This window comes from Pelophylax lessonae (genome assembly GCF_965119305.1).
Source record: "Pelophylax lessonae genome assembly, chromosome: 7".
Classification (NCBI taxonomy): domain Eukaryota; kingdom Metazoa; phylum Chordata; class Amphibia; order Anura; family Ranidae; genus Pelophylax; species Pelophylax lessonae.
In genome coordinates, this window is record NC_138774.1 from 271,158,540 (window position 1) to 271,172,892 (window position 14,353).

A 14,353-nucleotide genomic window follows, 5' to 3' on the forward strand; every position below is an offset into this window, starting at 1 on the left:
AGGGTCACTCTACCCATGACAATGGCGGACTCTGGCTGCCCTATGGGATAAATGGAACATGGAATTCTTGGAAGACATCGTGTATAACAAAGGGTAGCAGAGCTTAAAAACGGCACAGAGAAAATCTGAAATATTGACTCTTTGTAAAGCAGAGATAGGGCTGAAACACCTCTACATGTTATAACGGCTTACCCCCTCACCATATATGATATGATTTACTTTATCACTTACTTTTTTTCATCTTTAGAAGAATATTTAATTCATCTTTGAGCTCAGCGAAAAAGGAGACTTCCCCATATTCCTGCACTGCCCATTGTAAAAGTTCCTCACTCTCCTTCGCATCGAAAGGCGGTTGGGGTAAGCCAAAGATAGTAACCGATTTAGAGCGCTAACATAATGGAAAAAAAAAAAATAACATTTGACTTCTGTCAGTGAACATGAGAATGTACAATGTGTAAAGTTAATGTGTGAGAACAGTCTGTTTTCATGAGCAGCTATAGTCTATATAAACGCCAGCCATATATACTGTATATCTGCAGTGGGTTGGGATTGTTTGAGTTTATGTCCAAGTTGACCAAGAGACAGCCTGTCTGACCAGCCTCCTATGTCTATAGCAAGCTTAACCACTTGCCGACCGCCGCACGACTATTTACGGCGGCGGTCAGCCCCTCACAGGCAAAGCGACGTAGGACTACGTCGCTAGCCTGTGAGGCTCTAGGGAGCGAGCGCACGCCGCCGGAGGTGCGCTCCTGCTCCCGCTCGCTCACGAACCCCCTGCGCGTGTGCCCGGCGGACCCGATGTCCGCCGGTCAGTCGCGATCGTCCGTTACAGCGGGAGAAAGGCAGGCGGCTAATGTAAACAAAGCCGCCTGTCATTCTTCTATGTGTAAGAATGGAGTTCATACGGTTCTGCTATGTAGGACCGTTGATCTCTGTTCTTACACCTCAAGCCACATCCAATCACAGTTAGAAGCACGCCCCTAGGGACACACTTAACCCCTCCCTCTCAAATAAAGTTAACCCAGTGTCATTTTTACAGTAACAGTGCATATGTATAGCACTGATTACTGTAGTAATGTCACTGGTAACCCCCAAAAGTGTCAAAAATGTCCGTCAAGGGTCCGATCTGTCCGCCACAATGTCGCAGTCCCACAAAAAAAATCGCAGATAGCTGCCATTACTCGCTAACAAAAAAACAGCAAAAATGACAAAAATCTTTCCCTTAGTTAGTAAACGCAATAACTTTTGCGCAAACCGATCAAAATACGCTTTTTGCGATTTTTTTTTTTTACCAAACATCATATGTAGCAGAAAAAAAATTGGCCTAAAATGTTAAAAAATTTTGATTTTTACATTTTTTTGGGGAATTTCATATAAAAAAAATTGTGAAAAATATTGTTATTTTTGCAAAATTTACGCTCTTTTTTTGTTTATAGCGCATGATCAAAAAATCACACAGGTGATCAAATACCACCAAAAAGAAAGCTCTATTTGTGGGAAAAAAAGGACATCAATTTAATTTGCGTACAGTGTCGCATGACCGCGCAATTGTCCATTAAAGTCACACAGTGCCGAATCGCAAAATAGGCCCTGGTCAGGAAGGGGGTAAAACCTTCCGGGGCTTAAGTGGTTAAAGTGTGGCAACCCTTGTCTGCCGACCAACTGCTAACTGATCAGTCTTCTCCAAACTGATTAATTATTAAATCCAATCCTGTTTTTCCTATTGGTTATTGAATAAAACAAAGCTTCAGGCTAACAACTAAAAGCAATGAAATGCAAACTGTATATTCAAACTGTTTTATCTGCTAAAGGATTTCCAAAGGGGTTGTAGGCCAGTCTTGAGTTCTACATACATCTGTCACACTGTACCACCAGGTAGATCACTACTTTAGATTTACTATGTCCCGGCTTCCTGCTAAATGATGATGAGGATGGAGGTAGAGTAGTGATTTAGGACGCTCAGTTCTCAAGCCTGGCTGTGTAAATCTCAGGACTGTGTGGACGGAATTGCACATTTTTTGATAGCTAAAAGAGTTCTATTGTATGCAGGGCCATCTTACCGAATGGGCATGCTGGTAAGTTGCCCGGGGGCCCAACTTGCCCGGGGGGCCCCACCTGCCCAGAGACCCAGCCCCAGCCAAGCATTAGTCCCGATTCCCGTGTACATCCCACCGCCGAACTTAGCAGGTGGCAAGCGCCTGTCGGTGCTGCGCTGCGGTCAGGCCACTTGGGCTGTGGAGGGGGAGCCCACAACTGCAGGAATGCCTGTCCGCCTCCACAGGAACATACACACACAGGACAGTCAAGTCTGACTCCCGTCTGTGTGTGTGTTCACCGGACTCAGCCACCGAACTTGGAGGCTGTCATTAGCCTGGCACTGCTGTACCAATAAATATCGCCTTATCGATAATTTGCATTTTTATTCTCATTGGTGATTGTGTAGGCGGGGCCCCAGTGCATTGCATTGCCTGGGGCCCTTTAATGCTCTTAAAATGGCACTGATTTTATGTACACTGTTCACAAAAATGAAAGGAACAATTTTTAATCAGTGTGTAGCATCAAGTCAATTTAACTCCTGGCCTATTGATCTGGTCAGTTAAGTATCAGAGGGGGTTGTTAATCAGCTTTAGCTGCTTTGGTGTTAATGTAATTACCAATGGGTGCACGAGATGGGTAACAAAAAGATGCCCTCCAAAACAGGAATGGTTTTAAAGGTGGAGGCCATTTTTTTTTTTTTCCCCTACTCATCTTTTTTTCTGTCTGTTTTTCACCAGTTTTACATTTGGCTAATGTCAGTGTCACTACTGTTAGCATGAGGTGATACCTGGACCCTATAGAGGTTGTACAGGCAGTCCAACCCCTCCAGGATAGCACATTAATGTGTGCCATTGCAAGAGCATGGAGGAGATTCCAGAAAAACAGTTACTCTGGGAGAGCATGGCAGGGCCAAAGAAGGTCCTTTACCCATCAGCAGGACCGGTATCTGCACTTTTGTGCAAGGAGGAACAGGATGAGCACTGCCAGAGCCCTACAAAATGACCTCCAGCAGGCCACTGGAGTGAATGTCTCTGACCAAACCATCATAAACAGACTTCATGAGGGTGGCCTGAGGGCCCAACGTCCTCTAGTGGGCCCTGTGCTCACTGCCTGGCACAGTGTAGCTCAATTGGCATTTGTCATTGAACACCAGAATTGGAAGGTCCGCCACTGGCGCACTGTGCTTTTCACGGATGAGAGCAGGTTCACCCTGAGCATGTGACAGATGTGAAAGGGTCTGAAGAAACTGCAGAGAACGTCATGCTGCCTGTGACATCATTTAGGATGACAAGTTTGGTGGTGGGTCAGTGATGGTCTGGGGATGCACAGACCTCTACGGGCTAAACAGTGGCACCCTGACTGCCATTAGGTTAAGGATGAAATCCTTGGACCCATTGTCCGACCCTACGCTGGTACAGTGGGTCCTGGGTGTTCCTCCTGGGTGCACGACAAGGCCAGCCTTATGTGGCGAGAATATGCAGCCAATTCCTGGAGGATAAAGGAATTGGTGCCATTGAATGGCCCCCGCATTCGCCTGATCTAAATCCAATAGAACACCTATGGGACATTATGTTTCGGTCCATCTGACGTCGCCATGTTGCACCTCAGTCCGTTCAGGAGCTCAGGGATGCCCTGGTCCAGATATAGGAGGAAATACCCCAGGACACCATCTGTAGTCTCATTATGAGCATGTCCCGACATAGTCAGGCATGCATACAAGCACGTGGGGGCCATACAAACTACTGAGTACCATTTTGAGTTGCTGCAATGAAATTTAAGTAAAATGAACTAGCCTACTGCATCGCTTTTTCACTTTGATTTTCAGCCCTCTGTAGGGTGATCATTTTCATTTCCATTAAACAATGTGGCATCCTTTCCTTCCTAACACATTGCCCAGTCCATATCAGTATAGATATCCAATGTGATATTTTTCCCCATTGAGATCTGATGTGTTTTCAAAGTGTTTCTTACATTTTTTGAGCAGTTTTTTTGAGCTTTCCCAAAGAAACCGCTGCTCCGTCGTCACCTCCACTACTAAGATGGTGAGTAAATGCCGATGGGATTGTGTGACAAATGGTGTGTTGTTATATTACATATATATTTTTTTTTTACAACCAATGATTTTAAATACACACACCTTTGATAATGCTTACTTACATGAATAGTAACTGGAAAATCTTTGGCATTGACCACAACAAACATAGAAGTATTGCCATTGACAATGAGCACAGGGGGTTTCTCTGAGGCTTCTTCCTCTGATTTTTCCCTTGAGATGTCCAGCGTCAGGATCTTGGATGAAAGATAGAAAAATGTTGTTATTGATATTATTAGCAAATGTGTGCCATTCTTAGACCCCTTTCACACGGGGTGGATCTGTTTGTTTGTACAGACTCTGCTTGCTCAGCTGATCCCTGCTGAGTAGGCGAAAGACCGCTCCGTATCCACTCACTGTGCAGAGACGGACCTCTCAGAGTCTCACTCTCCTCTATGGAGTGATTGGATGAAAACAGACTGCCTATCCCATCCGATCCGACCCGCTGGACGGATGACGAACGTATCGCCATCCCCTATGGAGATTTTTAAGTACTTCAGTTTGTCGCCATTCCACGAGCATGTGCAATTTTGAAGCATGACATGTTGGGTATCTCTTTATTCTATGTAAAATCAACTTTCACATTATACAAAAAAATTCGGCTAACTTTACCTTTTTTTTTTTTTTTTTTTGATTCATGAAAATGTATTTTTTTTCAAAAAATTTAATTTTTAAGACTGCTGCGTAAATGCAGTGTGACCTAAAATATTGCAATGGCCGTAGATATACACACATATAATGTTTGGGGGGTTCTAAATATTTTAGAAAAAATACTAATTTAAACTTGAAAACAAATGTCAGAAAAAGGCCGGGTCTAATATGTTTTTTGCCTTAAAGTATAACTAAAGCCAAAACTTTTTTTTCCATTTTGGATAGAGTGGAGAGAGTTTAGAATCCTTGTCAGTTTTTATTGCGGTCTGTGTTTCCCCTCCTCTCTATTGTCCCGTTTACCATTATACCATTATCATTGAATGTTTCAGTAGAATGGATAGTGTTAGCGATGGCCTTAGGGCTAACTCTGGGTGCCAGATCCCAGCCTCTTAGGGCAATAAACGTATAACATGAACCTCTGTCTTCTCAGCCTAGGTTCCCTATACATATATACACTATATTGTCAAACAAATTGGGGTGCTTGACTTTATACGCACATGGATTTTAATGGCATCCCACTATTAGTCCGTAGGGTTCAATATTGAGTTGGCCCACCCTTTGCAGCTATAACAGCTTCAACTCTTCTGGGAAGGCTGTCCACAAGGTTTAGGAGTGTGTCTATGGCAATGTTTGACCATTTGTCCAGAAGCGCATTTGTGAGGTCAGGCAATGATGTTGATCAAGAAGGCCTGGCTCGCAGTCTCCGCTCTAATTCATCCCAAAGGTGTTCTATCAGGTTTAGGTCAGGCCAGTCAAGTTCCTCCACCCCAAACTTGCTCATCCTTGTCTTTATAGACTTTGCTTTGTGCACTGATGTGCAGTCATGTTGGATCAGGAAGGGGCCATTCCCAAACTGTTCCCACAAAGTCAGGAGCATAAAATTGTCCAAAATGTCTTGGTATGCTTACTCTTTATGAGTTCCCTTCACTGGACCTAAGGGACCAAGCCCAACCCATGAAAAACAACCCCACACCATAATCCCCCCTCCACCAAATGATTTGGACCAGTGCACTATGCAAGGTTCATAAAGACATGGATGAGCAAGTTAGAGGTGGAGGAACTTGACTGGCCTGACCTCAACCCGATAGAACACCTTTGGGATGAATTAGAGTGGAGACTGCAAGCAAGGGCTTTTCGTACACATCAGTGCCTAACCTGACAAATGCGCTTCTGGAAGAATGGTCAAACATTCCCATAGACACACTCCTAAACCTTGTGGACAGCCTTCCTAGAAGAGTTGAAACGATGTATAGCTGCCAAGGGTGGGCCAACTCAATATTGAACCCTTCGGACTAAGACTGGGATGCCATTAAAGTTCATGTGTGTGTACAGGCAGGTGCCCCAATACTTTTGGTAATATAGTGTGTGTGTGTGTGTGTGTATATTTCCAACCCTCCCACCTGTCGGCCCTACTAAGCTAAACTTAAGCAATCCCTCCACCCTAGCTGCTTACCTACTGTGTTACGCAAAATTCCCATTGTCCCCATTGACTTGCATAGGATTGAAAATTGAGACCAGAGATCCTTGGTATATGGCTCCATTCAAGTTAGGTCAGCGTTGGGGCAGTTTAGGAGTTTAGGCTTAGGAGGGCTGGGGAAGGGTAGCGTTAGAGTTTTTTACTTTAAATGAAATTAAATAAAATGATGTTAGGGGAAAAAACAAATGGCATTAAATGAATTCCAGGCGCACGTCTCTGCTTCAATCATTTATCCTCATTCAGGCCTCCTGCAGTGTAGCCAAAACATTTGTTTTTAGTTAAGATTAAAATGCAAAAATGTGAAGATAAAAAAAAAAAAGAAAAAGCTGCAGAGAGCAGGATTGTTTCACAGTGAAAGTTAAACAAGATAAATACTTGAGGAAAAAAAAAATAAAAACCAGTCCCTTAAATGGAATGACGGTAGCAGCCAGTTTACCACCCCTTACAAAGAAGGGCGTTTTGTCACCACGCTGACCCAGCGAACTAGATCCTCTATCGACACAATGTCGCCCTGGATGATGCCGCCTGGTGATTCGGCTCAACTTTCTATTTTTACCCCGTGAATTTTCAGACATTGTTTCACGTGAACTGAATTAAGACGGTAACTTTAGGTCCATTTCCAGTAATTCTTCTGCATGCCAAGAATGGTGCTTCCCCTCCCACCCGGCATACTGTACCCCGTGCACTGTGTACACAGAAAGCACAAATCAATAAAAATACAATGACACAAGACAGGATGGCCTAAAGGTTGACTCCACTTTTACACCCTTTTTGGCAAAGTTAATAATCTGAGCCAGGGTTGCAAAGTAATCCACTTTATAAAAGTATTTCTGTCTGTATTGCTATAGCATGCTTAAACAGATCTTGAAAGTGACTTTGTTAATTAAAAGAAAAACTTTCTTGCAAAAGAAAATTCCTTAGAATTATCTCAAACACACTTTCTTCAAGGGTTAAGACCTTCAGAGTTTAAAACTTCCGAGTGTATCGGAAACTTGTCCTTCGCATCGCTCTATGGTTTCACCTGCTAACCCACCACAGAGCTATGTATATGAAGTTGGGGTTATATAATGATTAACATTAAGGTTTCTAGTATTTGGACCTAGCATTATACACTATATTGTCTAAAGTATTGGGACACCTGCCTTTACATGTACATAAACTTTAATGGTATCAGTCTTCGTCTGTAGGGTTCAATATGGAGTTGGCCCACCCTTTGCAGCTATAACAGTTTCAACTCTTCTGGGAAGGCTGTCCACGAGGTTTAAGAGTGTGTCTATGGAAATGTTTGACCATTCTTCCAGAAGAGCATTTGTGAGGTCAGGCACTGATGTTGAAGGAGAAGGCATGGCTCGCAGTCTCACTCTAATTCATCCCAAAGGTGTTCTAGCGGGTTGAGGTCAGGACTCTGAAGGCCAGTCAAGTTCCTCCACCTCTAACTCGCTCATCCATGTCTTTATGGACCTTGCCTTGTGCACTGGTCCAAATCATTTGGTGGAGGGGGGATTACGGTGTGGGGTTGTTTTTCATGGGTTGGGCTTGGCCCCTTAAGTCCAGTGAAGGGAACTCATAAAGAGTAATCATACCAAGACATTTTGGACAATTTCATGCTCCTGACTTTGTTCTTCCACCCCAAACTTGGCTAATCCATGTCTTTTATGGACCTTGCTTTGTGCACTGGTCCAAATCATTTGGTGGAAGGGGGGGGGGGAGATGTGGTGGGGGGTTGTTTTTCATTTTTTGGGATTGGCCCCTTAGTTCCAGTGAAGAGAGCTCTTAAGGTGTCGGCATACCAAGACATTTTGGACAATTTCATCCTCCCAACTTTGTGGGAACAGTTTGGGGATGGCCCCTTCCTGTTCCAACATGACTGCACACCAGTGCACAAAGCAAGCTCCATAAAGACATGGATGAGCGAGTTTGGAGTGGAGCAAATTGACTGGCCTGCACTGAGTCCTGACCTCAACCCGATAGAACAACTTTGGGATGAATTAGAGCGGAGACTGCAAGCCAGGACATCATATCCAACATCAGTGCCTGACCTGTGCTTCTGAAAGAAAGGTCAAACATTCCCATAGACACACTCCTAAACCTTGTGGACAGCCTTCCCAGAAGAGTTGAAGCTGTTATAGCTGCAAAGGGTGGGCCAACTCAATATTGAACCCTACGGACTAAGACTGGGATGCTGTTAAAGTTCATATGCGTGTAAAGGCAGGTGTCCCAATACTTTTGATAATATATTTGTATAGGGAACCTGGGCTGAGAAGACAGAGGTTCATGTTATACGTTTATTGCCCTAAGCGGTAGGGATCTGGCACCCAGGGCTGGCCCGAAGGCCATCGCTAACACTATCCATTCCACTGAAACTGGAGGCCAGCAACATGCAGTTTAATCAACATTGTACTTGCTTGCAAGCCTCCTATGTGATAGCAATAAAGTTGAGTAAAAAAAGCTAAAAAACATAAAGTGTATATAGTAAATCAATAAAAAAATAGAAAAGATATATATTTTTTTTAAAGCACTTATTTTGAAAACAACGATTCCATCACACATATTGGGTTTTTCTGCAAATGATAGAATAAGAACAATAATAATAGGGTTAGTTCTAAACTGATGACCTCTAAGGGTCCTTTCACACGGGCGATCCGATCCACCTGTCAGTTTTTCAGGCGGACCTGATCGGATGCTCTATGCATCCCTATGGGGCAGCGGGTGTCAGCGGAGACATCTCCGCTGACACCCGCTGCTATCCGATTTCGATCCTATCCATGAAATCCGGACGGATGGAAACCCTATTTTCCATCTGTCCAGGAGATCAGATTGGATGGGATCAGATGAGAACGGACAGCGGTCTGTTCTCATCCGATCTCCCCATAGAGGACAGCGGGGATCTGACAGCTCCATCTCCGCACACAGAGCGGAGACAGAGCTGTCATCCGCCTGCTCAGCAGGGATCGGCGGATCGATCCCCCGCTGAGCAGAACGGACCTCGCCAGACAGCGCACCGTGTGAAAGGACCCTACAGGCTTTTAAAGTGTTGCCTATGGGCAATTTTGGGTACTAAAGTTTCACTCACGTTTCACATTTGAGATTGTTGGTATCTTATCTACTCAATGCAACCTCATCTTTTAGATTTTATTTTTTATATTTTAGCAAGAAAAAAAAGGTAAAAGATTGTTTGTGCTCACAACGATTATTTTTTTTTACTGAAAATATATATATATATAATATATATATCTGTTTTTTTTTTTTTTTTTACTGAAAATATGGGTTTGATAAACTGTTGCACTAATAGCATTTGCCATAAAAAATTGCAACTTAAAACATATTTTTTAGGGTCTTTGCATTCAAAAACAAGCAATCAAGTGATGTTTGGGGCTTTTATCTAATCTTCAGGCCTAAAATGTGTCCAAAAAAACGTAATGCAAAGACAGCCCTGGCAGCAAAAAGGATTAACATTTTAAAAAGTTTTGAGTTTTGAAGAAGACTTACCCCTTCTTCCTTGTAATTGAGGTTGAGCACATACACTTCCCGATTTGTAACTTTCGCCATGCAGCCCTTTAGGATGAGAGGACGCTGGAAAAATGCGGAGATCTCATCTTTGTTAGCTACAGGTTTCAGGTTGCACCGTTCAGGAACTGGATCTGGAACAGAAAGAATTGGAATGTGACTCAATTAGTGGCGGCTGGTGTTCAAAATTTTTTTTTTGGGGGGGGGGGGGCACAAACAGAAAAATGTAATAGGCATTGCTTTGCGGCAAAAAACGCTGTAAAAATTGCGTGACTTTGAGGTCACAAAAGCCTTCAGTAATCAAGGTATAGCGTGCCCCCTTCAATGCAGAATGACTAGCGTGCCCCCTTTCAATGCAGAATGACCAGCGTGCCCCCTTTCAATGCAGAATGACTAGCGTTCCCCCTTTCAATGCAGAGAGATCAGTGTGCCCCCTTTCAATGCAGAGAAATCATCGTGCCCCCTTTCAATGCAGAGAGATCATCGTGCCCCCTTTCAATGCAGAGAGACCAGCGTGCCCCCTTTCAATGCAGAGAGACCAGCGTGCCCCCTTTCAATACAGAGAGATCATCGTGCCCCTTTCAATGCAGAGAGATCATCGTGCCCCTTTCAATGCAGAGAGATCATCGTGCCCCCTTTCAATGCAGAGAGATCATCGTGCCCCCTTTCAATGCAGAGAGAACATCGTGCCCCCTTTCAATGCAGAGAGATCATCGTGCCCCCTTTCAATGCAGAGAGACCAGCGTGCCCCCTTTCAATGCAGAGAGACCAGCGTGCCCCCTTTCAATACAGAGAGATCATCGTGCCCCTTTCAATGCAGAGAGATCATCGTGCCCCTTTCAATGCAGAGAGATCATCGTGCCCCCTTTCAATGCAGAGAGATCATCGTGCCCCCTTTCAATGCAGAGAGATCATCGTGCCCCCTTTCAATGCAGAGAGAACATCGTGCCCCCTTTCAATGCAGAGAGATCATCGTGCCCCCTTTCAATACAGAATGACCAGCGTGCCCCCTTTCAATGCAGAGAGATCAAACTTTCCCCTCTTTCAATGCAGAGAGATCATCGTGCCCCCATTCAATGCAGAGTGACCAGCGTAGCGTGCCGAGTCCCCCCCTCCCCCCCTGAGACCAGTTCACTTACCTCCCGCAGCGGCGGCTTCTCCTCAGTCCCCCCGTCGTCTCCTCGAGTTTTCCCGCCTCCTCCTCGGCCAATGGCATGGTTTTGCCTTTCGGCCAATCAGGAAGCGGGTCTCTGACCCGCTTCCTGATTTGCTAGGAGGAGGATCCGTGTGACAATAGCGAATTTTCATTCGCTATTGTCCCACAATGAGTGGGCTCGGGGCGCACTGCTCTGCGCCCCGGGTCCACCCTTTTCTGGAGCCTATTAGAGCCTCTGGCTCTAATCAGGTGACTCAGAAAAAAAAACCCCCATTGAACTCCATGAGTCCGGCGCCCCGCATGCAGATTAGGAGGCCGGACGCATGGATAGGGGGAGGCGGCGCACCGGCCGCCACTGGACTCAATGATGGAACAAACCATCTCTATCCAGATCTCAAGGACAGTTACAAGCTTTGATGGCTTGTTGATTTATATTTTGCGTCCCTAGAAAGGTATTAGATTTTCAGGGTTGGCTAGAACAGTGGTCCTCAACTCTGGTCCTCGGGGCCCACTAACAGGCCAGGTTTGCAAGATAACTAAATTGCAACACAAGTAAACTCATTTGCTGCTCAGTGATTGCAGTATTCTAGTCTGCATCTTAAAAATACTTAAAATCTGGCCTGTTAGTGGGCCCCGATGACCGGAGTTGAGGACCACTGGGCTAGAAGGTCCATTAACTCCCATCTATCATGCAAATTCAGGTTTCAGTGCTTTACGCTTTAGCAACTTGCTATATTAAGCAGTTCAGGTCTCCCACCTCTATCCCCCTTATCGACTAGGATTTTTCTTTTACACTTTCAATACGGGCCCATTGATTTGGTGGCAAGGTTGTCATTCCTTAAGATGACAAAGTAACACAAATACTATGTGTAGCACCCTCCTAGGTAGGTGCTAGGTGGATAAAAGCTTAGCAGCTCCATCTGCTTATCAGGGGAGCCTGATTGTTAGTTTTTCCTGTTTGCATGTGTCCATGTGTGATATATCTGTTCTGAAGGAGTGTCACTACTGTATCCAATAGGGGAGCCTGTTGGACAGTGGAGGAAACCCAGCCAGAAACACACAGGCTTTTATGACTATCCCAGTGAGTTGGCACAACAGTGTTGCATCCTGGGATATGTTATAAAAGCCACGGGCACATGTGACAGGGTGTCTTTGGACGGGAAGCTAGGTCCCGGGAGGAGGGTGACGGATGTCTCTCCTCCTTTTTGCTCTGAAAGGCGGTCACAGGCGGTCGGCCTTGTGGACCAGGAGTGCAGTGCTGAATACAGAGGTCCAGGAAAGCTGACTGGTGGAGCAACTCTGGAAAAACAGTGTCTGTGAGTAGAGGGAAGCTTGCCAAGGGGTCTGCCCAGGAAGGGGACCACTCCAGTGGAGAGTCAGTGGACGGGTGTCAGCACACACAGGCAGTGGAAACAAAGGGGGTGCCAAGTTAGAACCCTGAAGAGAATGACTAAAACAGGAACTTTCTAAACTATCATCACTTCAGTGGCAAGGTGAAGCAGCAGCCTTGCCGCATTCTGCAGTTAGTTGTCCTCAAGATTGTGCATAGTTCATAGTTGGAGTATCTCACTCACCCCTTCTCCTATCCCAGTTCTAAATAAAAACACAAAACCCAACATCCCCTGGACTGATTATTGTCTGAGCCAAGGACTTTGAATATAGGTAAATCACAGATCACCCCCTTCTGAAGAAGAATAATGAAACAAATTAAATACAATATACGGTATCAATAATGATGCTACAATATGTTTGTTTGAAGCTTCTGACTAGTGCTGAGAACATTGTTCAGACATTTTTGTTTGCATGTTTACATTTGAACATTTTTTGGAAAGAGATTTTTGCAACAAACCATTAGAAGACCATTTTCTTACATGTGTCTAACAATACATTTTCTAAGCAGAAAGTAATTTTAATTCAATTTTGATGTTTGCTAAATCCCTAGTCTAATTATTTTGAAAATCTCAGCATATGCCAGAATGTCTAGTTTTTTTTTTAACTAATTTAAAGAAGAAAATATGTAAGCTCTACATCTACAACATAATAAACTAAATAAATTATTGGCCCTTGGTTTCAAATTGGAAACAAAATGTGGCTATTCGCTTTAATCAGGGATGAACGGGGGCGTAACAACAGGGGTTGCAATAGCAACCGGGTCCCATGCTCCAGGGGACCCTTTAGGCTCCCCTGTACACCTGGATAGGAGGGGCGGCATGTAGAGAAATCACTGTCCTCCTTTTTCCTCCTGTAGCTGCAGGAGGAAAATGGAGGAGATTGGTTCCTCTGTATTCTGCCCCCACCGCACCCCCTATCCAGTTCACCTGTGTTCTGCTGTCTCTGGGCCCCTGTGTGCTCCCCTGCCCCCCCCCCCCCCCCGTGCTCCCACCCCTCTCCTACCGGCTGTTCTGGTGTTTTGAGTTAACGCTCAAAATTTTCCCGTTCATTGGGAGCCCAGTGTCATGTATAATCGCAGCCACTATAATATAACTAGTGGCTCTGAAGAAGAGGAATTCCTCGAAACGCGTCAGCCCATGGGCTGCCTTCAGTGACTGTTATACCCATACGTGTTGATACATTGGATGAAATTTACAGAGATCTGTGATGTGCAATTTTCTGTTGTCTTTGTGAGTACAATACTTACCGTGTTTTTATTCAATAAATTATTTTGTCTTGGGATAATGCACTAGGTCGGTGTGCCCTCTGTGTGTTTTGTATAGTTTTGTATAATCGCAGCATTGTATTATATATTACATTATTAAATTTCCATGGGGTTCCCCCCCCTAAAATCCACATCCGACCCAAAGGGTCTGGTATAGAATTTGGATGGGACCTCTTTTTTTTCTTTTTTTTTAATGTGGGGTCTCTCTCAAAATAATTATTTATTTTTTCTTGTGTTGGGGTCCCATATTCACATCTGAGAGACCATTATCTAGAATAAGGGTCTAATATAGATGAATGAATTCAGCGACGGGTTTCTGCTTTCTGACCTCTTCAAGCGAAGCAACTGTAAGCTGTCATATAAGTTTATTGCCTGTAGCTGTTTTTTATAATTGAGGTCCTCAAGTCCCCTTTTTAGCTTTGTTGCCCTGGACTCTCTCTAGTTCCAGCACATCCTTCCTGAGGACTGGAGACCAGAATTGGACAGCATATTTTAGATGCAGCTGAACCAGAGTTTTGTAAAGTGGTAGAATTAAAGTTTTATGTCTTGAGTAATTACTGTTTTTTAATGCATGATAACATTCTGCTAGCTTTGCTTGCTGCAGCTTGGCATCACATGCCATTGCTGAGCCTGTGATCTACAAGGATCCCCAGATCCTTTGCCATCCTGAATTTGCCCAGAGGGTCCCCCCCCCCCATATGCATTATCCCCTAGTGCATTCATTTACATTTATCAATATTAACCACTTAAGGTCTGGAAGGTTTTACCCCCTTAATG

General features: G+C 44.4%; 1 protein-coding gene across 1 annotated transcript in view; it reads right to left on the reverse strand.

Moving 5' to 3' along the window:
* ENG (endoglin) overlaps positions 1-14,353 on the reverse strand; it is a 93,283-nt gene that overhangs the window by 35,649 nt on the left and 43,281 nt on the right. Inside the window, exons 2-4 of the mRNA XM_082264239.1 lie at positions 9,747-9,898; positions 4,195-4,326; positions 232-388 (exon numbers count right to left, since the gene is read on the reverse strand). Of these exons, the coding sequence (XP_082120365.1) occupies positions 232-388; positions 4,195-4,326; positions 9,747-9,898 (441 nt within the window). The remainder of the gene's footprint in view (positions 1-231; positions 389-4,194; positions 4,327-9,746; positions 9,899-14,353) is intronic.